The sequence below is a fragment of the Nematostella vectensis genome, chromosome 10 (genome assembly GCF_932526225.1).
Source record: "Nematostella vectensis chromosome 10, jaNemVect1.1, whole genome shotgun sequence".
Taxonomy (NCBI): Eukaryota; Metazoa; Cnidaria; class Anthozoa; order Actiniaria; family Edwardsiidae; genus Nematostella; species Nematostella vectensis.
In genome coordinates this window covers 12,065,714-12,093,536 of record NC_064043.1, presented here as the reverse complement: position 1 = coordinate 12,093,536, position 27,823 = coordinate 12,065,714, and the positions used below count along the sequence as shown (strand labels likewise).

Below are 27,823 nucleotides of genomic sequence, written 5' to 3'. Positions count from 1 at the left end.
TATGTCCGTTACCCCTTTCTCCGTAGGCGGAGAAAGGGGCGTACTAGTAAGAAGGGCAAAACCATTGCAAGAAGCAGGGAATCGTGCAACAAGCAACAGAAGCTCAACGTCTGGTTTGTGTTATATATAGCGAATAGTATCAAACTGCTCAAATTCAAAATGATGCATCCAAGAGAGAAATTTTACTTCTCATCTGGTCACTAATCCCCGTGGCTAAACCCTTTTCTGGGGTCCCTTTTACAATGTCCACCCTGGTCAGGTTATGTATTATAGATTATGTAGTAGGCCCCATGGTGTGTGGGAACTGTTCCTCAATCGCCAACCTGTTGATGCAAGAAAAAGCCGTGGCGGCTCAGGATGGCTCCAATCATTTTTATTGCATCATTGTTTTTAGGAGGTAAGAAAAAAAAAACACTAACACACAGATATGATTTTAATTTTAGTAAAAGTTTTTGTGTTCAAAACAACCGCATAAGTGATTATAAGTAAATGTCAGGTTAACCTTTGTTTTACTCCCATGTTTTCACGACAAAGACAGTGATCGGATGATTTTGAAGTCAATAAACAATCAGAGATAAAAGTGGACTAAACAGATACTTTGTCAAGACTTATCATAATACTTATAAGCCAGTGTGTCTCTTAAATATGAGTGGTGTCAAGTCTTTTTGCAGATACAATTGCCAGACTTTTATCCATTATTTACCTCCAAGAAAAAATATATAGGGATAAAAAATTCTCGCTAAAAAGTTTTTCAAACCTTTACAAATATATATAGATTTAGCCATTCACTAAAGGTAGAATTCCTTGGATAAATATATTTTTTACAAACTGTGTTGACGACTTATAGATAAATATTACGAAACAACGAAATAATGATCAATTACGAAAAAAAAAAATAAAAAAATAAAAAAATCCAAGTGTAATCATAACAAAACCGTCAAACTTCCATGCAACGTTGACGCTAATAAAGACCAGGAGGCTGCATCTCCGCTTTTTTTTTCAAAAAGTAAAAGGAAATGACCAGTAGGGTCGTGGCTGGGACCCCCAGTTTTTTACTTTAACTTGTATCGTATCTCCCACCCCCCCCCCCCCCCCCCCCCCTCTTCCCACCCCGCCTCCACTTTATTATTGTCCTTTCCGGCCCTGGTGGAAACGAGAGTTTTTTTTATTATTATTTTTATAGAAATAATTTTAATTAATTATTTACGTTAAATAAACGATTTACATTGTACAAAAGCAGCAAAAAGGCACACATAAAAATGACACTTTCACTCGGCTTAAATAGCCAAAACCAACCTTGTTAACCGACGGAAAGGGCGCTTACACGAAAGTGCGCTGAATTAATATCGATACCATAGAGAGGGCAATAATTCGATAAGCGCTTATTTAAAGATAGGCGCTAAAACAAGTATTTTAAGGCTAAAACGAGTAATTATGTTTTGCGTCTATATCTACCAGTGGTGGCCAGGACCTCCTCTTCATCCCAACATGATTGGACAGATCCAGTTGGAACCAGACCAGTCTTTACTGAACTGAGTCCCCTCAGCAGAGAGGAGTCATTGTTAAGTTACTATGGCAACAGCGAGAAGGGTACGGTGGGTCTGACGTCATTTCCTCTCGTCGACAAGGACCTGTCTGTTAGTGACGACAAGCCTCCACCGGATGTTGGTAATATCGATGATGAGATATCAAAAGATGACAACCAGAAATGGGTAAAGAAACATTTACAACATATTCTGTACGGATAACAATATTAATAACAATAACCAAAAATATATTTAACAATAATAATAATAATAATAATAATAATAATAATAATAATAATAATGTTAGAATAGTTTTCAAAAACCCGTGAATACTATTTAGTTTATTTAGTACATTTTGTTGAACGTGATTTTGAAAACCACTCTATGCATTTCAAACCTTGAATTGTTCATTTGAGGATAATTTTTTGAATTGGTGCTCAAGAAAGGCGAATGCAAATACCCCCAGCATCCCACCTTACAAAGAGGGTAAAAAGATAATTTTGAAATTTGAAATTTAGAATGCTGATCATTTGCATTTTGTTTCACTCAGCAAGGGCCGCATAACAACAACAGTGGTGTTAACAAGGCCGGTAATGCAAGTGAAGCACAGAACCCAGAACCATACCTCAATAATACGATATCCTATGAGCCAACTACATCAGAAAGACTAAGTGACCCCGGGAACTTCACTACTTTAAATATTCAGAACCCTGGACAAAATACCAACATCACTGGCCCGAAACGCAAAGAAGATTTCCTCTCAGTTTTCTTGGGGAAAATAGATGATACAGTAAATATCACATTCACAGGGAACGAGAACTCAAAACAAAACCTTAACCTCACCGCTGGCAGCAGTTTTCTTGCAAGTGAAAACAACAGCAGTGGGGGAAATCAGACCACAGCAAACGACACGCTTACACAAAACCTGGGCTTCGAGTCAAGCTATGGGAATTCTACCGATACTACCAAGGAAGGCGCACAGCTCCAAGGGTACCCTGAAGAAATTAATCGAAGGAAGAAAGAAAGAAGAATGAAGAAAAGGCTAGGAAGAAAGCCAGGCAAGGAAGAAAGCTCTTTGAATGAAATTGATGCTGACAAGAGTGATGATTCCAGTGGTAAGCCTACAGTCTTTTTATTAAAAGAAACACGGTCTTGGGAAACACGGAATTTTAAAAAAGCAGTGAATTTCCATCTAACGGACGCCCGATTCGGTTGACCGTTAAATTGAAGTGTCCGGAGTGTTTGCTTTAATGGGTTTCTTCTAAATCGAAGTTCCACTTTAATAACAATGAATTGCCAATTATAGCCCATCTAGAGGAAACACGAAAATGTTCATCGTCATCGAATTACGTCGTCATCTACTCATTATCGTTGATTAATCCAACGTTTATTGCGACCAACGACTGACATCTCTTAAACCTTTTCTTCCAGATGATGTTTTCAGCGATGTTGTGATAAACGAGAGTGTGGTCCAAAAGGGAGAAAACGTCATCGTACGAGAGTTTCGAGGAAGCTGTAAGGAAAAAGGCTTCCAATTCGAAAACAGCTACCTCACTCTCAATACAAACAAGTTCAGTAAGAAACCTACAAATGATCTAACGTTCTTCACGTGGCTTCGAATTCGAAGAGTTGATCGTGAAAGCCCTGTCTACTCCACGAATGCAGCCGATGGCGCCCCGGCGCAATCACTCGTGATAACACCGGCTGATGCATCGGTGCCCAATGCTGGAGTCAGATGGACGATAAAACCAAATAACCCCAGTGGGGGTGCCTCACCTCCTGTCATTACTGTTTCAGCTGTCAACCTCATTCCTGCAGGTCTGTGGAATAATCCCGGGGTGGGGGAGGGGTTGTTTGTTTCCATGACAACTAGACTGCGAGTCGGCTCTCCTGTTTGTTTTTGTTGTTCAGGATCCCCGTGGCGCAAAAAATCAACAGCGGTAGGAGGGGGTATAAGGGAGGCTTTTTCTCCTTGCCACAGGAATCCCGATACCCCAAAGAAAACAATTACCCAATTAAACCACTGGAGAGCCGGCTAGAAGGCTACATGACAAACTGTTAGTGATGCTCGTCGTATTTTATAGAGGTAAAAATCTGATCTCAGGTATTTGAAGGGGGTAAATGAAAGAAAAAATGATTTTCTATAGAAGTTTAGGGATAATTTTTGCTTCTGGGGCATATCAGGTATATGCTAGGGTAGCTATTTTTTGGGTACAGGTATTTTAGGGACATTTTCCCCCGACGGGCCTCCCTATCAATTTTACCCTGAAGACTTAGCAGGGGAGAGGGAAACTGTCCTATTTTTCTAAATCCTTCCTGAATCTTTTGCGGGTGGTTTGACCATCCGCCTGATATATCCATTTTTTTTTCTCTTGTAGGAATCTGGACGCATCTTGTTGCCAGATACGACGGCAAAAAAGGACAGGCATACATTTATGTCAACGGGAATAAAATGACCGCCAAGGAAGTGCCTAAGACTGCGTCGCTTGTCTGGGGACCCGAGGTTCTGCTAGGAGGGCTAAAGGAAGCAAGTGCAAAGCCACCAACAGGTCTAACTGGAAGTATGCTCAAGATAAGGTTTGTTGAGAAACCGATGACAAAAGCAGAGATTGAAGCTATCGTGGCGGAATGCACTCCGAAAAATGGAGGTGAGAGAACATAAAGAAATTTGAAAGACAGAAAAAAAGGCAGCCTGATGTAACAATGACATGGTGTTTTTAACGCAGGCATACCGTATCTTATAACTGTTTGCACCAGTACAATTATGGGATCTAGCACGAGCTCGGGAGTGTTTCTGCAAATCAAAGGAGTGGAGGGGCATCTTGGAGAGTTCAAAGTTGGGGAAGATTTCAAGCGCGGATGGTAAATATACGTCTATGTATACGTCGTGTAGAAAATAACCTCGAACTGCCAGTCACTGCTATCTGCTATTCATGGGGATCGAATTTTTTCGCTTGGGAACGCAAAGTGTCAGCAGAGCTTGATTTGAAGTGGTTTCTCAAAATGCAGGGAAATACCTAGGATATGATCAGGGAGGTCCCAAAATACAGAGATATACAAGGATTATGGAGGTCTCAAAATACAAAGACGTACAAGGATCTGGGGGGTCCCAAAATACAGAGATATACAAGGATCAGGGGGTCTCAAAATACAAAGACGTACAAGGATCAGGGAGGTCTCAAAATACAAAGACGTACAAAAATCAGGGAGGTCCCAAAATACAGAGATATACAAGGATTAGGGGGGTCCCAAAATACAGAGATATACAAGGATTAGGGGGGTCTCAAAATACAGAGATATACAAGGATCTGGGGGGTCCCAAAATACAGAGATATACAAGGATTAGGGGGGTCCCAAAATACAGAGATATAGAAGGATTAGGGGGTCCCAAAATACAAAGACGTACAAGGATCTGGGGGGTCCCGCACTTATTTGGCATTTTCTACTTTGATTCTTTGTGTTTATCCTTGTAGCTCTATGGTGGTAACTGTTGACGGACCGTTGCTAGGGGACGTCAAAAGTCTATCCATTCGAAAAGCAAAAGCCTCTGTCACCAGCCTGCATAAAGACTGGACATTGGACAAGGTGAGGCGTCGTTGAAAAGGCTCCGACTCATGCCTAACATTATCTTTTTTGTGTGTTTTATACGGAGTTCCCTCTTTATAACGGACTGTCATTAAGGGTAGACCCTCTATATAACGGACTGTCATTAAGGGTAGACCCTCTATATAACGGACTGTCATTAAGGGTAGACCCTCTATATAACGGACTGTCATTAAGGGCAGACCCTTTATATAACGGACTGTCATTAAGGGTACACCCCCTATAAAACAGACTGTCATTAAGGGTATACCATCTATAAAACAGACTGTCATTAAGGGTATACCATCTATAAAACGGACTGTCGTTAAGAGTATTCTCTCTATAAAACGGACAGTCAGTAAGAGTACACCCTCTTAACGGACTTTCAGTAAGATAATACCCTCTATATAGCTAGACTGCCATAAAGTGGACCCCCAAAAAAGGCCGAAGTAAGGGTTTAAAAAGGGGGTCGTTTTTATTTTTCTTCCGTGGACTTCCTTATATTTCTTTTCATTTTTAAGCGAAATATCTGAAAACAGGGGGGCCCGCTCGCCCCCCCCCCCTAGATCCGCTCCTTCCTCTTATGACGGAACGTGTAAATACTGCTGTTTTTGCCCACAGATCATTATATCTAGTGGAACATACGAAGAAACAGATGCTCTGGTATTCACATTTCAATGCAACCCGGTCTGCAAGTTCGTGGATTCGGACCCTAAGACGTGGCTACAAACCTTATCGGCCAAACCAGAAGGTGGGGCACTGTACTTGAACCCGGGGCCCGGGCCCCCATACTAGCAGCCAAAAATACAGTAAATGTATGAGACATTATCTAAAATACAGGAGAAATGCCTTGAAATGACCTTTTGGGCCCCCTCCTGTTAAAAACCCTGGCTACGTCGCTGAAGAACCTAGGTTTTTCAAGGTTATTCTAAACAGGTTCTTATTGAACAGGTCCTATTTTAAATTTTAGGCTACTTAGGATCATAAATAGGTTCTTAATTTTAAAGAAAACTTATTATAATAATGGATGGTCTTGGCTGGTAAAAGTGTCGTAACTAGATTAATGAAATGTCAAACCCGACCTGGTCTTTGTACAATGTGGTAAAGACTCCTTAAAATATATTGAAAACTCCCATCGTCACGTCAAAAATATTGATTAATAATACATGCTTTACTTTACTGCTTCACACTTTTAAATAAGAACCTGTCTCAAAATAGGTTCTTATTTAACATGGGTCTAAATTTGTATTTTAAGGTTCTAAAAATTCTAGGTTTTTATAAGCGGGAAAGTACTGTATGGCAGAGCATCAGTAAGACATAGCCAGGATTGGTGGGGAAGGGGGGTTGACATTACTATTAGTTATGCCGACAACCTCTATCGCAGGCGCGTAGTCACCAAACGTGACCGCCACAACGTTGGTCATTTCTTATTGAACGGTTGTCAAATACTATCCTTTTCCCATATGATACCATTGGCAGCGAGTGCCAACCCCTACCACCCACCCCCCCCCCCCCCCTACCCAATCAAATCTTTGGAACGTTCCTGTAACAAATAATATTATGAACATGCAGTGACCAAGCACTAACCGCCGCTAAAAGCTATTTCCAATAAAAAAAAGTTGGCGGTCGCTTAAGCCAACGCGCCCAGACTGAAAGGCAGTTTGGGTAGAAGCAATCATTCTTTTTCGATGATACCTCGCTCTGCTAATTAAAAAAAGTGCCAATTTAAAAAAAAAACTTGGCTGAAAGCTAGAATGGATGTCCATAGCTAACTATGACCTTGGTAACTCGAGCAACGAGGAGATCTGTGCACTTAACCAGGCGACTTAGAAGTCCGGGTGCGTATGGTTTACTGTCAAATCCGTTGAATCGCGACCCGCGTTTTCAAAACACGATTTGTTTTGGTTTTCTGTTTCGTCAGTAAAACCATTCTGAGCCAATCAAAGTCTCGCTGTGTGCACTTCCCTGGCTATCCTCTGGACGAAAACCAGACAGTGTCGCGACAGAAAGCCAGGCAACTTCTCTAGTCGAGAGATGGCAAGAATCTGATTGGCTTAGAATAATATGACTGGCAGAACAGAAAATCCCAAAAGACAAAAACAAATCGATGTTTTGAAAATGCGGCGTCGCGAAATAACAGATTCGACAGTAATACAAGCTATTTCTGAAACAGCTGTATTTTGATCAACAATCATGATTTTTTTTTGTGTGTGAAAAGTGAATGGCGGCTGGTCGGAGTGGTCGGAATGGAGTGGTTGCGGAAGTGGAATGTGCGGAGGAGACAAGAAGGTCAAGACTCGTTCATGTACAAAACCTGTTCCTTCCGAGGGTGGGAAGAAATGCACCTTGCCTGATGTTAATAAGACGGCTGCGCTAATCGAGACAATGGAAGAACCATGTAAAGGTGATCAACTATTCGAGATATAAGTGCAATACTTTACAAGCGCTAAGGGGCCAAGATAGTTTTGAGCCGTATAGAAGGCCAAATCAATAAAGAAAATTATAAATTGCTTATTGCAAATTATAAACACAAGGTTGTACGTTGTACGTCATTCTGTTTCAGAGAGAAAGGGTACAGCCGACAAGTTCAATCCTACGTGCTCATTTATTTCCCACACAGAGCGCCAAGTTTTTCTACATGTTGTCTCTAGTTCCCATACTCTTAGCAATAACAGCGAAATAAGCCTTCATACTTTATCATTAACATTTGAAATTTAAATTACCACTCGGTCAAAAGTTAATTGTCTTAATCTGAAATTTGATCGATGCTTTGTTTATTGGCACTTGTTTAAAACTTTGTTCATAGTTGATTGCGTTTGACTTATATTGACTTGGCTTGACCTGGCGTTTATAACTGTCTTGACAGCTCCCCGATACGCTTATCTATATTGTATCAGACTTGAGAACCAATCCTAAGAACAAAAGAAAAGAAACAAGTGCTTCAGTTGACTTTCTAAAGTTTCTGATATAGTAGTTATCGCGTGAAGATTAGCTTTTGTTTTAATATTAATGAATGTTTAAACGTTTGGTTGACAGTTGACGGTGGATGGGGATCCTGGAGTCCCTGGACTGAGTGTGCTCAGATTTGCGGGGGGTCTATAGTGGAAAGAATACGAGTTTGTGATAACCCCGCCCCGGCCAACGGTGGAGCTAAATGTCCGGGACCGGACAAAGAGACCAAGGAAGACTGCAAGGAACCTTGCGAAGGTATCCATAGCAATAGATATCAGCAGAGTAATATGCCAGAAATTGTTTACTTCATGAAAATAGCTTTAATAAGCTGACAATTTTTGGCCTTCAAACAAATGTGCACCACACCTCAACAAATCCTTTGAAGGTTTTTATCAAAAGTCATCAATTATCATTAATTTCATTAATGAGCCGACATTTATTGGGCTTCAAACAAATGGAACAGTAAAAATCGGCTATCTACTTTCAAAAGTAGTTATAGTGGTTTAATGTTGCTAGAATTTGACGATATAAAAACTATAGCTAGACTGATGGTGTTTTAAAAACGAAAGCGCACTTTATTGACTTGAAAAACGATAGTTCTTCATATGTTCTGTTCCAAGATGTGCCAATAAATGGGGGGTGGTCAGAATGGGAGGCGTGGTCACCTTGCGCCAAGACCTGTGGCGGGAGCACGGTTATGCGCAAGCGCGTCTGCACTAACCCAGCACCAAATGACCATGGATTACCATGCGAGGGAGACGACACGGAATCAGCGACGGATTGCACAAACCATTGTCCAGGTAAATAATGCACTGGAGTGATTGTGTGAATTTTTATAGTGCCACGCGCGTTACCGTGGCCATAAATACAAAGTGTTAAAGTGTACCGTGAGCACCGATACAAAAATTAACCATGCGACGCGCGCTACCGAGGCCATCAATACAAAGTTGATCATGCGACGCGCGCTACCGTGGCCTACAAAATGTCAAGAAAGTTGGCCAATAGCGAGATTCACTATTTTGGTTGACGTGAACTTGATAACTAGGGGTATCCCGTTGTGCACTCAAGCATTTCTTTACCACGCTGGTTGACTAGTGAAGTTCATGTCAAGCTGATGCAACGTTTCTACGGATCTTTATATGCGAAACTTAGGTTGCCGGCCACGATAGCATACCTCACACAAGTCACCAAAGAAAAAGTAGTCAGGAACGCCCATGGTCGTGTTTTTGTCTTGCAGTTGACGGAGGTTGGGGCGAGTGGTCAGAGTGGACTCGCTGTAGCACCTCGTGTGGTCCTGGAAAGAAAACACGTGACCGGAAATGCAATAACCCTGAAGCTGCGTATGGCGGGAAGTGCGTGGGGGATGCACAAGAAACCGATTCCTGCAAACTATTTCCCTGCCCAAGTAAGTAAACATACAAGGTACCTTGAACACAGCAGCACGGATGACAGGGGCAGCTGTCTCCCATCTCCTCTGGTAGAGCCCGAATTTTACAATGGTGGACAACCCGAACAAAATTTCTGGCAACCGCGTTGGATGCCAGCAGCTGGATTCCAGCAGTTCATCACTTGAAATGTTTATTTTCTTTGGAAAAAATAAGTCTAATTCTTCTTAAAGAAATGATGCTTCTGATCGATTTTCTGAACACTTCGGATGTTTCGGGTATGATACCATTTGATAGATTCTGATTACATTACTTGCCTTGCAGATGCTGTTGACGGGAATTGGGGCCCGTGGGGACCTTATTCCGAGTGTACAGAGAAGACCATTTGTTTGCAAGGGACCAGGGCCCGTAAGAGGAAATGCGACAAGCCAGCCCCCTCGGAGGGAGGGGACGATTGCCCTGGGCTCGACTCTGATGAAGAAGTTTGCCCAACAAAGAACTGCAAGCGTACGATAAAACATTTGATATTTTCGGTTTCTAAACGATATAGAATATACAGTATCAATGCACGACATGTGCACGACATGAAATACATATCAATGCACATTATGCTGTTGTCGTTTTTACAGCGCTGAATGGGGATTCCATCTCTGTCAAGCCTGACTCATTTCTTGCCCAGTCCTGCCAGGCGTCAACAGGATTCTTCGCCACCGGCACAAAATCCAAAGACATCCCCGCCTCCATTTTTGGCGTATTCCTTAAGGACATAAAAACCGCTCTTCAAACCAGCTACTTTGCCACGAAGACGGAGACGAAAAAGGGCGAGGAAATTACCAAGTATTGTTTCCAGCCTTCCGCCGAGCTGACAATAGGGAGTATCCAGAAGGCCTTCCCAGAATACGCTTCGACTAGCACCTTACCGTCTTACGACAAGCCGGCTGTTACTGAATTGAGTCCTGGGGTGGCTGTGGAGGTTAAAAAGGATGGAACGCTTTATGCAGGTAGTCAGGGGGGGTTCACACGATTTTGAGTTGAGGGAGGCGGAGACCGTAGACTTGCAAATGGGCCGGAATTCGGACTTGTAACATCACCCTTACAAGATCAAAACATATTATTTTCACAGCCGAGTTTATGATGGGGGAATCAGATAGTTATTCTCCGATGGTTGGCGTCACACTAAAGAACGTGCGGTTTTGGTATCGGAAGGAGTCTGGGTCGAGAGGCATATTCGCTTACGGACAGCAGGAGTATGTCAACTCTGAATTTACTGTGAAGGTGTCTGCTGGCCCGACTGTCACGGGCTCAAGCACAAAAGGAGTAACTGACGCAGGTACAGAAGTAACACTTTCCTTTGTCACATTTTCATTTCACTTCGGCCAACATATGAAATCGCTATGCAGTGCATTGCGTGACAGAGGTCAGAGAACGACTGCCTACCTGCACATACCGCAATGATTCGAATCAGCGACATCCTTTAAATAAGCGCCCCTCCCCAATAAGAGATCAACTTCGACCTCGAACTTTGAAATAAGCGCCCTCCCCATCCCCTCCCCTACAAATATGTTAACAAAAAAACTCGCATTGACATTTCCACGACACAACGATATTGTCATCGGTTTATAAACAATAAGATCCCCTCCATGAATTTACTGCATTAAGTTTAACATTTTTACTGTCGTTTCAGTTTATCGCAAATAAAATTATTTGTTGTCAATCGTTTTAGAATCAGGTATTTTCCGCGGAAATAAAATAAGCGCCCCCTCTCCAATAAGCGCTCTCCTAAACACCCAAAAATGAAGACTAGGCAGCCCTGAAACTGATATCGTTCGATTGTTGTAAGGCTCACGTGGCAACAGATAATCATTTCTCCAGCTCATTTGCTTTACATTTCCTAGGGAGTTTGTGATAGTTTACCTCCGGCTGCTCCACATCCACTGGTCAGCGGTTATTATTATTACTCATGCGCCCTCGCGCTGGCTGAGTCTCGCTCGTGTTTTGCCGCCATTAGTTTTGTAAAACGCCTTGTTATAGTTCATTAAAAGCCTTTAAACCCGAAGCTACTATAGAGTTGAGTAAGTAAATCGTGACATTAGTGGCATAACATACGTCATCGAAATTACTTGCGCCTCACACTGAATATTTAGAGCATTCATTTTCAGTTATCAACAGATTTTCTCCCTATCTGCTAAACGCTCGGCCGGCCGTCAACTATAAGCCTCAACTTGAACAACTTGAACAACTTGAACTAACCTTGAATTATCCGTTGATCTTATTGGTTTTTCATGTTCAAGAACGCCCGTTTCTAACTTCTTTTTATAAAACAACTTCTTTCTTTCAATACTATTTTCCATTTTTCACACCTTTTCTATACTTATTCTAGCTACCATCATGACCACCCTCGCATTTCCAGTATCGACAGCGGTTACTGGCCTAAAAGACCAACTCCTTAAATTTGTCATTGATCACCTTACACTTCTGGCTCTTGCTAAAGTACCAATCAATGACTTGTCGGAAGCGGCGACCCTCGATACCAAGCGTATATCCGGGTCTTTTGCATGGGAGGGGAAGGACGTTTTTTACGTGGAGGCTATCAAGAAGACAAGTTTTGCGATAGGATTCACTTCTGATAAGACAGCTTTCAGAAACTTGGTGGAAACGATAGTGACGAAGTTAAGTAAGAGTACGAAAAAAGACAAGGATAAGAAGGGCCTGGAACTGTTTGGAGAGATGCGGGATGTTACGGTAAGAATCAGTTTGTTTTTAATCTAAACTATATTTGTTTAACTTGACATTGTGAGACGCACTAAATCCAAACAAATTCAAAGTATCACTGTTCTCATTTTTTCACAAAAGAAGACGTGGGTGATCGTCCTTTCTTTTTGGGTATAAAATCTTCCAACAGCTATCCCTCAGGGGGTGGGGGATAGGGGTCATCCTACCCATTAACAACACCATGGGCGGATTCAGGATTTCAAAATGGGGGGTGGATAATGGCCGGATAGAGGGCTTATAACTTATCAAGTGGTTCTTGGTAGGTCACTACAGATCTTACAATACTTCACGCTGAATTGGATTTTTCGCGTCAGCAAAGTAAAGCAGGCGAAGGAACATGGACCTACCGTCCCTCAGACATTTATTTTTCTTCAAACAAAGTGTCTTTACAATTTTTTTACCCAAAAAGGGGGGTTGATATGCACAAAATATACCCCCCCCATATCTGCCCCTGAATACCGGACGTGAATACTAGACTAGATGTCGACACTCTCGATATGGTGATAAGAATCAGTATTTGTTTTTTGTGCTTCCACCACACCCAGTATGCTATCTAAAGTTTCTTTTGTCGTCGAAAGGACCAATCGCTCATCCTTCGGCACTCCCTCGGTACTTGTTCATTACTTACGCTACGCGCCTTGATGGGTCGTGCAACAAAAGCTCAACCGTCGGCCTTCCGTCGGTACTCGTTCTTCACTAACGCAAAATCATGGTGTTTACTTGCTTCAGGTTGGCCTGGCGTACGCTCATGGTGGATTTGACGTCTCAAGTGATACAACCTTCACTCGCGAACCACTCAAGACGGAGTTAGCGTCTTCCATCAAGCAAGGGGTGTTTGTAGCCGCGCGCATGCGCCTACCTGAAGCCTGCAAAGGAGCCATCTGTAATATCGCGCATCACCTGATCGGTAAAGACAACTGGATAAGGTTTTCCGGTAATATCATGATGACGGGATTTGAGATGAAAGCAATGGTGCAGGTGGATAAGAATGAGAACAATACAAATAAGGCCAGAATATCAGAAGTACAGATCTTTATCAAGGTAGGTCCTTTTTCCCCGGCTCCTAAGCCAATTTACTTTCACAATTCACTCAATAATCTAGAATTTATCTTTTGTTTACAGCTGGAGAAATGGGTGACTTTTTCTGCGGGTATCGGAATAGCTGTGGCCATCCCGATAGACGGAAACATATTCAAAGATGACATTCCTCAGCCAAAGAACGAGCTCACTCTGCGAGGGACTTTATCGCTAAGTTCCACCCTAACTACAGTGATTTCGCTCAAGATGTCGGGGATATGGAGGAACGCTTTTGGAAGGTCCTATCTAAGCATAGCAGACCTGGGAGCCGAGTAAGGAATGGTATCTTAGATGTAAATTCTGAGAAGGGGGCACAAAAGAGGCGGGAGAAAGGCAGGGGATGCTTTTGGAGTGTCTTATATTTGCATAGAAGGCCCATTGGCTAAGGAATGAAGGGAATAGTCTCTTGGATCTAGATGCTCAAGAAGCTGAGGGGGGGGGGGGGGCAAAAAAAGGGGATGTTTTGAGGAACGCTTTCGGAGTGTCCTATCTTTGCATAGCAAACTCGGCGCCGAGTAAGGAATAGTCTCTTGGGTTTCAGTTAAGAGAGGGAGAGGATTACGAAGCCTGGCGAGCTTCAAATGGCATATACAATATAAGCGCTCTCTGATGTTGAACAACCCTGTCAGGTGATCAAGAACAGGCATAAACCAAGCGTACAATACAAGAAAACATATGGACTAGATTTATGAATACGCGTATTCGGGCACAAATCGTTTTATTGATTTATTCAAAACTTTTATTTACCTTCGTTTAAACTTTGTCTTTATTACTTTGCATGTTATATCGCCATTTGAGCTCTACCGCCTAAGAAAATTAGTTTTATACAGTAATGTATGTTTTGTACAATTCTGGAGCGGGGCTTAAAGTAGAGCTCTATTAAACATTGTAAGTGAGCTTTCACACCAAGCACCAAGCACTTTTCTTGGAAAGAAAATTTAGAGTGACTGTGCGAGGCCTTATTTCAGGATCGGTATCACAGCAACTGGTCTGCCTAGTAAGATAGCCCTCAGTGGTACCGTAATACTCGGCAGAGACTGCTTCTTCGCCGAAGACTTCGCTGCCACGGTAACTGAATACTTAATTTGATTAAAAGCCATATAATGATGTTGATGATGATGATGATGATGATGATGATGATGATGTTGACGATGACGACGACGACGACGATGATGATGATGATGATGATATATACCAGGGGCTCATAAGTAGGGGCAATCAACTTCCCCATATTCTGGTACTATATAGGTGTCACGGCGTTTCCTAGGATCAGGCTATTTTTAGACGCGCGGATTAGCCAATCAGATGAGAGGGCGGAAAAATTGACTTTGTCTCAAGGAATCCAAAATGGCGGCCGAGAAGGGGGAAAACGACGCTTGCTTTTCAAAGTCAACCTACGTCGTCATATGCCTCCTAATTTCTGAACCCTTTTAGCCACAGACAAAAACATTTGCTCACTAGCCTTTAACTATTTATTTCTCCATAAGTGGACTCAAACTTTGTTACGAGGACATTTTTTTCTTGCTCTTGCAAAGCAATAAATTCGGAAATAAGTGATCATTTGTTTTGATCTCGAAATTTTCTTGCTGAGAGGCTATATTATCATTCATAAGGTGTTTGATACTGCTAGTATCACGTGACACTTATATAATACAGATGAGATTGCCCCTACTTATGAGCCCCTGTATATACCTATTTCAAATGGGGTTTCAAATAAGGATTCAAATGAGAATCTGTGTCCTAATCCGCAGTGCATCATGGGTATCAAATAAATCATAAAATAAGCGTAAATAAAAACAAACACAGGTTTGTACCTCCACTTTGAGAGACCAGGATTCAGCCATCTTTACGTTACCCATAATCCACCGCGCGTTATGATACATCGATTCGCGGGTGCAACCTTCATTGAAATAGGTGTATACTGGTTGCGTGTGTTTTATGTATGTATTTTCTTTTAAGCGTAACATTTCCGTACATTCCGACGCACGCTAGCGTGGCCACCTTGTCCGTTTTGTGAAGTGTGCGGAACCAAACAAATGCTTCAGTACCCATCTCTTAGCACCTCGGAAATTCTCCCTGATATTTTAAGCTCGTGTCAATCATATTTGCGATCCTTGCGTGCGTGATTGGCTTAGTTTCTTAAACTTTTCTCTTGCTGGTAGCACGTGCTGCACTATGAAAGCGTTAAGATAACCCAAGTCCTTGTTTTATGTTTGTAGGGATCGTGTCTCCAGGCCGCGGCGAATGTACAGCTCTCACCAACGGACATAACAAATACGTATTTCTACGGCAGTTTAAAAGCTGTGACCTTCGGGAAAGTTTTCCGTATGCTGGACTCCAAACTACAGTTGCCAAAAAGATTGGCCGACACAGGGTTTGAGGAGGGCGTGGTGGTATGTGATATGTGTACCGCTTTTAGCCCCCCCCCTAATCATCATCAACTCTACCCCCAACTATCTCCCTAGTCTCTTCCACACTTTCCCAACATGTTGAAGGGGGAGGGTGATGGACAGACACACACCCCTTTACTCGTTAATCTATTAATTTGTGTCTTTAGAATTAGTCGCATCCCTTTTTAAAAAGTCACCCCTATTTAGTCCCCCCCCCCCTCAACGATTCGCTTTCCCTCTCAACCTGCTTATTTCCTTCGCTCTTTCCTATCAACCTACTTATTCCATTCGCTCTTCTCCCTCAACCTGCTTATTCCCTTCGCCCTTCCCTCTCAACCTGCTTATTCCTATTGCTCTTCCCTCTCAACCTGCTTATTCCCTACCCTCTTCCCTCCCAACCTGCTTATTCCCTTCGCTCTTCTCCCTCAACCTGCTTATTCCCTTCGCTCTTCCCTCTCAACCTGCTTATTCCATTCGCTCTTCCCTCTCAACCTGCTTATTCCCTTCGCTCTTCCCTCTCAACCTGCTTATTCCCTTCGCTCTTCCCTCTCAACCTGCTTATTCCATTCGCTCTTCCCTCTCAACCTGCTTATTTCCTTCGCTCTTCCCTTTCAACCTGCTTATTCCCTTCGCCCTTCCCTCTCAACCTGCTTATTCCCTTCGCTCTTTCCTATCAACCTACTTATTCCATTCGCCCTTCCCTCTCAACCTGCTTATTTCCTTCGCTCTTCCCTCTCAACCTGCTTATTCCCTTCGCTCTTCCCTCTCAACCTGCTTATTCCCTACCCTCTTCCCTCCCAACCTGCTTATTCCCTTCGCTCTTCCCTCTCAACCTGCTTATTCCCTTCGCTCTTCCCTCTCAACCTGCTCATTCCCTACCCTCTCCCCTCCCAACCTGCTTATTCCCTTCGCTCTTCTCCCTCAAACTGCTTATTCCCTTCGCTCTTCCCTCTCAACCTGCTTATTCCCTTCGCTCTTCCCTCTCAACCTGCTTATTCCCTTCGCTCTTCCCTCTCAACCTGCTTATTCTCTTCGCTTTTCCCTCCCAACCTGCTTATTCTCTTTGCTTTTCCCTCCAAACCTGCTTATTCCTTTCGCTCTTCACTCTCAACCTGCATATTCCCTTCGCTCTTCCCTCTCAACCTGCTTATTCCATTCGCTCTTCACTCTCAACCTGCATATTCCCTTCTCTCTTCACTCTCAACCTGCTTATTCCATTCGCTCTTCCCTCCAAACCTGCTTTTTGCCTTCGCTCTCCTCTCAACCTGCTTATTCCCTTCGCTTTTCTCTCTCAACCTGCTTATTTCCTTAGCTCTTCCCTCTCAACCTGCTTATTCCCTACCCTCTCCCCTCCTAACCTGCTTATTCCCTTCGCTCTTCTCCCTCAAACTGCTTATTCCCTTCGCTTTTCTCTCTCAACCTGCTTATTTCCTTAGCTCTTCCCTCTCAACCTGCTTATTCCCTTCGCTCTTCCCTTTCAACCTGTTTATTCTCTTTGCTCTTCTCCTTTTCAATATGTTTATTCCCATCGCTCTTCCATCTTTACCTGCTTATTCTCTTTTACCATACAGGTATCGTTTGCTTTTAAAGAGCAGACTATTCAGTTTGCCGGGAAGTCCACCAAGGTAATGAAAGGCCTTTACATCAACGGGAAAATCAATCTCCTCGGCTTCAGTACGGCACTTATACTTCAACTCAGTACAGATGTAAGTTCCCTTTAGTGGGATACACCCATACAACTGTCGGGAAAATAAATATGTGTATCATTTATAATTGCCCACAAAGCATGAATGCTTCATAAAAACACCTGTATTGCAAGTGATATTATTCCTCTCCGTATCAAGTATTCCTTATTTCGATTTTAGGGACAGTTAATCCACCGTTTTATATCTATGTGTCGACAATGATCTTCTTTCTTTGTTTATCTATAGGTGATAAGTGTCGACGTGACTTTAGGTGTAATATCGCTTCCGGGAGATGTTAAGATATTTAAAAGCATCCAAGATGAAAAAAGCGGGCCGAGGTTTAAGGTCAACGTCACGAGGACGCCACTCTCCGCCGAGGTAAAATAGGAATTCTCTTTACGGCGACAGAGCAAAAAAAAAAAGGCAAGTTTTCCCAAAGTAAGGTCTGGTTAACTTTGGTAAACTTGAATTTTTGCATAGAGTTTCCATATGTTATGTAAACCAACATACCAAAAAGTGTTTTTTTCTAATGGTTTCGTCTTCGAGATATGTGGCTTGAAGTGCAATTTTCAAATGAATGAATGAATGAATTCTCCTCGTTTTTAGGGACAAGTCCGACAAGTCCGACTCGGGCTCTGATCAGAAATTAAGCCAACTTTGCTTGCTTATATCTAAATTTCATATCTTCTAAATTTCTTTAAAATTTGGAATTAAGTTTTTGGTCAGAGAAACTCCTTGTATGCGGATTCTTGAGCTTACATATTGAGAATTGGAAAATTTCTTGCAATTTTTTTGCTCTGTCCTTAACGGCATCTAAATGCACAGCATTCATAGGGTGGAAGGATTTAATGCGGGATCAGATAACAAGGGCCTCACCACCGGGAGTGTTGGCATGGACCTTCCGTGTTGATGAAAGGGGTATTGGTGATCGTTGTTTATCTAATAATGAATATGATGATAGTGGTGGTTGTGGTTGTAGGTGATATTAAGAGAGAGATTGTTAAGATTATTGTTTTGATTACATGTTGACCTGAGCCTTGATTTATATGTAACAGACTATTATCATTACATTGATGTGTATTTAGATGGTGGTCGCTATGGATGATACAAATGACGATGATGATGATGATGTTGGTAATTGTTGCTATGTTTGATGATGATACTGATAATGCTTGCTACAGTTGTCTACAATGTGATGATGAAAAAATTAAAAAAAAAACCTGATCACCCAATCTCTTTGTAGATTACCCTCCAAGGAGCAATGAACGTGTTTGGCATAAAGACGGGCATCTCGTTTATTTTCAAACCGTCTGCAATCCAAGCTGAGTTTTCCTTCACTATCCTAAACTCGCTGACTCTGTCGGTGTTGGTGAAAGGAGCCTACGGGTCAGATAAGTCGACAACAAAAGATGACAAGAATGCAAAGAGTTCATTCGGATTCAAAGGCATATCGTTTACAGCAAATGTTACAATAGCTACAGTGACTGTAAGTATGACCTCCAAAGCGCTTCCGTGTTGTTTGGCTATGCCTTACACATCATCCAAACAATGCCTAACAGCGCTAGAATTATCAACAAAATCCGTAGCAATTGCTTGGCCTGGTATGTTTTCCGTTTGCCCACCACCTCAAGTATATGGCCCTGTGACTGCTGAACCTTTTAGCTATAAATCATATTTGGCCATTTTCACTAATTTCACAAAATCGCACGAAAAGTAGAAGTGAAAGCCTGCCAAAACAAAAACTGCGTATATTATCTTACAGAAAGTCTAAATGACATTGTTTTTTTACATTTTCATCTTAGCTTCAAAATGGCACCAAGGCCGATGTGTCCGGTTTGATCGAAAATGCCCGAACCAAGTTACAAGCAGCTACAGAAAAAGTTCGAGTGGAGAAGGAGAACTGTAAGAAAAGTGTTGCCACACACTGCGACTTGTGTCAGAAGATCGTTTGCAGTCAAGTGACGAGTGCGTGTAACGAAGCTTATGACGAATTCAAGAACTACATTGGGAAGGCTGTCGATAAAGGAGGTACGTATATCCCCCCAGTGGAGGGGACCTTCCATAAAGTAGACGGGGGTGTAGACGGGTCCCATATTTTAGGGTATAAAATTTCAACCAACTGCCATCCCTCCGGCTTGTGGCGACAAAATGAAAACAACAAAGCGCTAACAAATCAGTCAGAAAGTAAAAAGTCAGTAAAGAATTGCTTTTATTCAAAGGATTTATTATTACTTCGCTCTCTGGTTTGAAGGGAGCAATAATTTCTGTTTTTATCATGGTGTAAGTTTGGCATCCTTGACTACCCAGGGCGTCGCGGTCAGCGTAACCAGGCGCGAGAGCGAGACGGCGGAGGGGGAAGGGGACGGGAATTCTCGTGAATTTTCTCTCCCACCGTCGGCCTTGTTCCGCCGCGTTCTCGCGCCTTTGACCTAGGTTTCCGAGAATGTGAGTTTGACATTTGGAGATTTCTTATTGCAAGACGCAAGTAATCATGGCGGGCCACAGCTGATCTACAATGGAGTAAAACGAAGCGGATTTCACAGACTAAGCTATAGAAAATTATAACAGAGTGCTATAGTTAAATTGGCGTCAGAGTCAAATGCCCCTTCGTCCGCAATTTGGATCAGCTGACCCGTCAGTTTGTGGCATTTCGGATGCATAAGCAACATCGTGAAAACGATCTATTTGCAACAGGGCGCTGGGTTAAGGATGTCAGCAAGCAGTTCCTTGTTGCTGTAAGTAAAAAGCAGCAAAGGAAGCGGAGGAGTACCGAGCCTTTCACAGATTACATCAGAGATGAAGTCAGAAGTCACGTGCGAAAAAAGAGATTTGTTGGCAAATATCTGTGCACTAAAATAGCAAAAAAAATCTGCGGTGGATCGAAGAAATTCTGCAAAGGTAACAGTAAACAATTTCTATATTATTCCCTTCTAGAATTGTTTTTAGAATCATTACTTCCCTCACCGTTAGCTATTATCAGCAAGAATGTTGTTTTGACTTTGTGTACGTATCTAGTCCAGGTCTCATTACAAGCTTTTTTTTATTACAGCATCTTGCAAAATGACATCTCAGATTACTAAAGGCGTCTGTAAATCCCTGGATTTCGCCCAGAAATCCTTACACTTCATAGAGCAAGGCTTCTACTGGGTGCAAAAGGCGCAAGCGAAATTAGCAGATACGTTCACCCTCAACTCAATATCTTTCCAAACGGAACTTTCTTCTGCACTCAAAGCTAGTGTTTCGGCGAAGGCGGACGTGACAATATTCCAGGTAATACCTTTGACTCTCAAGCATTCAAAGCCACAATATAATTAGCTTGTCCTTGCTAACAAAATTACTATCAATGGTACGTTTGGCCACAGGTAGCCCAAGCTCTGTCAATGAGTAATTTGAACTATAGTGGGAGTGATAGAGGGAATTCTAAATTTCACCGAACAGCGCTAAAGCGGCCCCAAATGCGCTCTTAATTGCTATAACGTGTAAATAATAGACAACTACAAGTACTACATCAAGTTGGATTGAATTTATTACATTTTTATGGAAGAATACTTGCATAAAGTAACAACTCCATATGTCCCCTCTAACAACGGTCAATGAGCCGGTAGGTTAAAATTACTCATTGACAGAGACTGGGCCCCCTGTGGAATTGAAAGGGGGAGGGGGGGTAAGGTACGACTACTAACTTCGCTTTAAAGAAGGCCAATCATCCGCTATTTTACGATTCTTCACAAAAACGAGTGACTAAAAAAACATTTCTATTGTGTAATTGACGCAAGTAACTAATCAGACTTTTATCGTCGTTTGTTATGTTAAAGTTTCCTTGCAAATAAACCGCTGTATTTTCTATTGTAAACAACAACAAAAGATGTTCACCGTATTCTACGTTCAAAAATGAGATTGATAATCATGATCAACTCGATGGTGATTATGTTGCTGTATTTACGTTACAATGGTAGCATATCCCCTTACCTTTCGCAATTATGCTTGGTACGATGGCGACGTAGTGGCGACCAGCAGAATCCCCAAAAGGGCCGCGTCTCTTTTTTTTTTGTACCTTCATGGGGACTAAGGCCGTGCATCTGTCAGTGAATTTAAACCTTTATATGCACATGGTTCTTATGCCCCGTGCAGAGAGCGAAAACATTGCAAGCAGCAAGCTCTACTGGCCTAACAATGCTAGTACTAAAATTGAAGATGCCTGTGAAATAATTCGGAAAGATTTCATTAGTCCAGTGGTCAGTGCAGGAAGTCGGCGTGTGCTAACCGATGATTTTGGCGCTGTTTACACGGGGCTTTAGAGCAATGCAGACCGATTTTGGCGCTGTTTACACGGGGCTTTGGGGTAATGTTGACATATTTTGGCGCCGTTTACATGGGGCTTTGGGGTTATACTAGCCGATGTTGGCGCTGTTTGCACGGGACTTTAGGGTAATGCTGACCGATTTTGGCACTGTCTACACGGAGCTTTAGGGTAATGCTGGTAGATTTTGGCGCCGTTCGCAGAGGGGCTAAGAGCGGGCATGTTGTGAATATGAATGTATAGATAATAAGCATAGTAAATATTTCTTTACAGGTGCGCCGGGTGTTTGACGTGACTCTAAGCCTTGACAACCTTAAGAAAATGGCCCTTATCATCGCAAGTAGAGCAGTAGAGGAATTCAAGAAGATCGTCTCTCCGAGGTTCAGCAAGCCCTTATACGACAATCCGGGCAACGAGGCTGATTACGTCATTTCCGGTAGGGTTATACAAGTAAATAAACCCTCGATCAGCCACAACGGTAAAACATATGTATAGTTGATGAAGTAAGATTAAGTCTTCTGTGCAAGAACAAGGCAAAGTTCCAGTGTCCTGTGGCAAAAAGCAATCATAGCTTTCAAACATTACTGTACTACAGGGCCGTAGCAGGGGATGGGGCAATGTTTGGCTGGCAAATTAGCGCGCGCTCAGGCTTTTAGCGGCAAAATAACAGCAACAAAACGAAAATTATTCAGCGCTTACGAAAGGTTTATTTTCATTTAAGGATTTTATTTTTCGTCGTTCTCTGGCGTAACGACCGCAGCAATTTCTGTGATTATTTTGGCTTGAATTTGCCACCCAAAAGGTCACGTGATCTCTTAGCGCAAGTCCCCTATTGCACCCCACCACATGCTCAATGTTCTGGTCATAGTAGCCTCCTCCGCACGCATGTCTTCTCATCATAAAGGAAAAGCGTTTTTTCGATGCGGGGTTCCTGTGGCGAATAGAGGCGGTAAATAACGCAGGGGGGAGGAGGGCGAAGAAAAGCTCCCTCTCCTCTCCACCCTCTGTACCAGTCCACCGCGCCCTAAAATAACAAACACAGGATTCCCGAATCTGAATAAAGGCCTTTACAGAGTATAGAGTTGCCTGCGGATAAGGCTATGGTCATAGATAGTAACGCGATATCTTAATGGCACGAGCTTTAATACTCAAGCAAGAAGACCAGCGTTCGAGCCCAAGTCAGGTCAAGTCGTCTCGCAAATGAAGCTATCAAACCTGTAATTGTGGTTTCACTGTAAAAGGCGGAATACAAAATACATAATTAACCAAAGGGCCATGAATATATGGTTATCTCATAATTATAAACTGCGTGACAGCAAGTGAGCTGGTGAGCCGTTTAAGGTTCTATTTAAAAATAGTATTCTGGATAAGACCCTATATGTGGCCCTCATCCCGCTCCTTTTCCCCTACTTTTGAGAATTCCTGGTTTTGCCCGCTATGGACAACCGGATGCATAGTCAGTGTATTGACACATAAGGTTTTTCTTAGAAGTTTTTTTTCTTTGTTAAACTAGCTCCATTCAGAATTCAGAATGTTGGGAGTGAGATGTGTATGAAGAGTTCAGGTGAAACCGAGGGCTCACATTTACCGATGGCAGCGTGCGAAGGCGACGCGACCTTGTGGCTTTATACGCTCACGGGAGAATTGATGGTGAGTTGTAGCAGATCATAGCAACACAGATTTAGGCCTGAAAGAGGCATTGTCATCAGTTTACTTCCGACGGAAGGGCCGACAGAAACCTCAACCGACAAGAGTTAAAAGAACCTATTAGAATCCGCGTTATTTAACAGGCCATCCGCTCTAAATTATCAATCGCATCTTCAAAGAAACTTCCAATTGACGCAATGCTTTTACAATTTTAAAATAAAATATTTTTTTCCCGTCTCTTAGTCTAAAAACTTGTAGTCCAAAGACCTAAACCCACACCTCCCAGATTAATTTGTTGACCCTCCCTTTCCTTCCCCTCGTATAGTATAAGTCTAGTTTTACATATGTCTTAATAAATGTATAGTACAGAAATAATAGACCGGAATGTGTCTGATTGCGTCATGCCCTCACGTCTAACTCTGACTACTTGTGCGACTCTACAGAATAAAGAGACCGGTCTGTGTTTGACGGTGTCGGGTTCTCCACCGAACCTGAAGGTCGTGCAGATGAAGTGTAAGGTCGCTTCTACAAGCCAACAACTCGAGTGCGAATGGAACAGACTCTTCTCGCCACAACATACTGAGAACTGCTTCATGGAAAAAGGTAACATAAGCCAATGCACGTTTTGGACTGGGCGAAAAATAACAATTAAAGTGAGGAATGGAAAGCGGGCCATGCTGAACAATTTTGACCAATCAGGTTCGGTTTGAACACCGAAAACATTTGAGCTATAGCGATCCAGCCAATCAGGTTAGGGTGTTCCCAAGCTCAATCGACAGACAAAAAGTAAATATTTTGAGAGGAACTACTTTCGATATACACGCTGTGCTAAGAATTATCCAGCAGAACTAAGGTATATTTCTGTGTAAAAATGTGAATGAGAAATATTCAAAACTCTAAAGCACTGTAAAGCAATCTTGCCCAAAAAGCTATCCGTTAAGGCCCGCACGGGCCCGAGTTCCCCACGGTCGACTACACGTAAGATGTCGAAAAAAACAACGTCCGGCGTTTCTCATTTGCTAATTTTTTTTTTTAATGTTTACGGTGTTCAAGCCGAATCTGATTGGTCAAAGTTGTTAAGCATGAACCGCTTTCTGTGTCCTCACTGTAACACTTTTTTTCGTATTTTAGCGGACACAGTGTCGATAGCAAAATGTCCAAAGATAAAAATAACAGAGAATACGCAAGAGCAAGCGACAGAGAATACGCAAGAGCAAGCGACGGACTCGTGTCAGGAGTGGCGTGTACATAACGACCCCAGGAAAAAAGTTTGTGATTACTTCGTGAAAGGTAACTCTGATAAAACAGGCTCAGAAAGATTAGCCTCGTTCAAAGGCTGGTTTGAGAACTGTAGAAGCTTGTAATACTAACACGATTGACTGGATTACCTCAGTGTTCTATTGTATTCCGTTTCTATTATTTTGTTTCCAATTGTTTTGTCTGTGGTGCATCAAGCCAATGTGGTGAAATCTTATTATAGCTACAACAAAGCCCAATAGTTTTTCTCAATGCCCTTTTTCAAGTCTTGATGAGCTTTAATGAAAATCAAGGCTGTCAACATATAGTATGATTTTAAACAGGCATGTCTTTGTACATTATTAAACTGGGTCAGTTTTGTATTTTGTGTCAAAGGAAACAGTTATGCCACTTGTGACTCTTTGTACTGGATTATTCATTGCAGATCTTTCTTTTAACAAGCCTGCAACTCAATCCAGCAGACTGACGGAGGCCAACTTGGACAACAGTGTCTCCGCTGAGGAAAAAAGGGTCTATTTAAATTCAGGACCTGAGCTGGCCGTGAATGGCGACATGTCTTCTCGCCTCCCTGAGGGCTCCTGTGCGCATACGGCCTCTGAAAAAGATCCTTGGTGGAGAGTGGACCTACAAGACGAGTACATAGTCACGGACGTCAGCTTACAGTCTGCCATGAGTGAGAGAACAAACACCTATCCACCCCACCCCCCTCCTACACACACAAGCACACAAATCCTCCCCTCCCCCAATACAGCACACGTGATACAAGCAGAATACATCGTGACGAAAGTCAGCTTACATATGCCATGGGCGAGATAACAAACACCCCCTTACCCGAAACAAAGGAAATATATTCCTCCACCAATACATGCTCATAAACAGCACGCGTAACTACAAGCAGAGTACATCGTGACGAAAGTCAGCTTACAGTCTGCCATGGGCGAGATAACAAACACCCCCTTACCCGAAACAAAGGAAATATATTCCTCCACCAATACATGCTCATAAACAGCACGCGTAACTACAAGCAGAGTACATAGTGACGGACATCAACTTACAGTCTGCCATAGGTGAGAAAAACACTAACAAAAAACCACTCTCCCCGAAACATTCCCTCACCCAATACAAGGAAAAATAGCCCTCCCCCAAAGCAAGAACATATACAATACGCGCGTACATATTGACGGACTCCCCGAACCATACCTCCCGCACCTCCCCAATACAAGCACACATAACCTCCCCCGATACAAGCAAATATACCCTTCCCCTAATGCAAGCACATATACAAAACGCGCGCGTACATATTGACGGACTCTTCTTGCGAACCATACCCCCCCCCCCCCCTCGCCAATACAAGCACACATACAGTACACAGACCTACAGGTTTGATGTGAGCTCACAGTCGGCCATAGGCACGACAAGAAAACTTTTCCCATCAAACATAGTAGTTAAACACGCATAGAGAACTCTTACTTTAAGGTGGACGAAGGTGTGGATACAGTAGGGCATGAGAGAGCGAACTGGCAGTCTCTCCGGGCATTTTATTATCAAATAATTATAAAGATTGATTCAACTATCAAACTCAACCACTAATAGTTAGATTCAAGAATACTATTAGTCACTACTAAATATCTATATTTTATTACCCAAAATCAGACGGCTACTTAGTTGAGGCCTTGTCTAACTTCGAGATACGCGTTGGCATGGCGACAGACTTCAAAAGAAACCCGATGTGCGGCCAGCGTGTAGTCAGCACTCACTTGGGGGAGCTGTGGACCTCCCAGTGTGAGCCCGCGATCCCTGGACGATACGTGTCTGTGCAGAAATTTGGTGAAGCGGTTTCTCTGACACTTTGCGAAGTCGCGGTGTTCGCAAGAAAAGGTATAAAAAAATACAGCAAAAAGAGCGAAAACGTGTTGCAACAGCCTACCCACAAGATGCAAGTAAACATGTTTTACTTTCATTACACGCGCCTATGATTATCCAAGAACTTAATTATTAGTATTTTTGGCGGGAAAATAATGATGGGGAAAAACTAAGCAAGCGACCTTTCAATTTGCTGGTATTCAATGCTTTCTAGTCGTTCATGGATTGTGACATCTACATACTTTTAGATGTTTCTCTCCAGGGGCGGATACAGGGGGGTGGATTGGGTGGTTATCCAGCCCCCTGAGTAAAAAAAAATTGAAAAGTCACTTTTGTAAGTTTGAAGAAAAAGAATGTCTGAGGAACGGGAGGTACTGTCCATTTTCCTTCGCCTACTTGACTTTGCTGACGAGACAAATCCAATTCAGAGTGAAGTATTGTAAGATCCATGTAGTGACCTACCAAGAACCACTTGACCAGTTATATGCCGTCCATCCGGCCACTATCATTACCAGACACCACAGTGCCTTTGCTGTACGATACTTTTTACTCGAAATTTTTAATGTTAAAGAAAGCTGATGAAATTGGATGTCTACTTTTTATTGTGAAAACGTTCCCAGGAGTGTCATCACGTTAGCATAATTCGTGGAAATTTAAAGCACTCAGCTTTCTAGTACTATGCATTTAAGCAACTGTTTTCAGACCCACTTACTGATGTTCGGTATTTCTGTTGCAGATAATAGCTGCTCTATTAAATTGCAAAAGAAGAGGAACGAAATCACGAGTTACAAAGGGCTCGCGATAAAACGAGCGTCAGTAACATACGGCTACTACCATTAAACCACACACGTGAGAGAAACCTCATTACAGCCATTAAAAAAATAATAAAACACTAATTAATTAGGCTTGATTATAATAGACTAAACACAAGCAACCCACAAATAGACGTGGAAGGACATTGTAATGCCAAAATACGCAAAGAAGAAAAGATTTCAGCCAACAAAGTAATGATTATCCGCAAGATTGTAGCTGCTCTTTGAGATACCCCGGTATGAACAATTCCCTTCATAAGGTACAAAAAGATGGCCGCAGTCATGCCACTAAAATTGACAACGATAGAATAGAATTACTAATTATATTAAATAAACTGCAGATCAAAACCTGTGTGGCTATTAATATTCCCAAATTTCCGTTTCTTGGTGTTAAGGAGCACCAGCACCAAAAACACAATGGAACAAAAGCCAAAACAAAGACCTTAGAACGAGACAATGAAATAGAGTACAAAGGCCTTGAGCACCAAAAACAAAGCTCTCCGTAAGACCAAGGAATACCCAAATTTCCGGATGTTAAGTGTCATGTAATAAAAAAGAACCTTGTTTGCTCACTT

The 27,823-nt window shown here is 42.4% G+C and overlaps 1 protein-coding gene across 1 annotated transcript; it reads left to right on the top strand.

Annotated features, from left to right (window-relative positions):
• The first annotated feature begins 312 nt into the window (after positions 1–312).
• LOC5511196 lies at positions 313–27,596 on the top strand. The gene is made up of 33 exons (XM_048733677.1): positions 313–397; positions 1,459–1,712; positions 2,077–2,641; positions 2,958–3,344; positions 3,905–4,174; positions 4,253–4,388; positions 5,000–5,111; positions 5,730–5,859; positions 7,327–7,512; positions 8,145–8,315; positions 8,681–8,860; positions 9,298–9,465; positions 9,770–9,952; positions 10,075–10,446; positions 10,569–10,775; positions 11,826–12,187; positions 12,947–13,258; positions 13,340–13,566; positions 14,263–14,362; positions 15,514–15,687; positions 17,256–17,390; positions 17,616–17,747; positions 18,613–18,855; positions 19,172–19,397; positions 20,064–20,267; positions 20,419–20,639; positions 21,943–22,105; positions 23,183–23,319; positions 23,760–23,919; positions 24,448–24,606; positions 24,998–25,246; positions 26,227–26,451; positions 27,173–27,596. The coding sequence occupies exons 1-33, from the start codon at positions 358–360 to the stop codon at positions 27,274–27,276; spliced, it is 6,894 nt and encodes a 2,297-aa protein (XP_048589634.1). The 5' UTR covers positions 313–357; the 3' UTR covers positions 27,277–27,596.
• Positions 27,597–27,823: the final 227 nt, after the last annotated feature.

Coding starts and splice junctions, on each gene's coding strand:
- LOC5511196 (XM_048733677.1), top strand. CDS start 358: ATGGCTCCAATCATTTTTATTGCATCATTGTTTTTAGGAG. Junction 1,713..2,076: donor AAGATGACAACCAGAAATGG/GTAAAGAAACAT, acceptor TGTTTCACTCAG/CAAGGGCCGCATAACAACAA. Junction 10,776..11,825: donor AAAAGGAGTAACTGACGCAG/GTACAGAAGTAA, acceptor TACTTATTCTAG/CTACCATCATGACCACCCTC.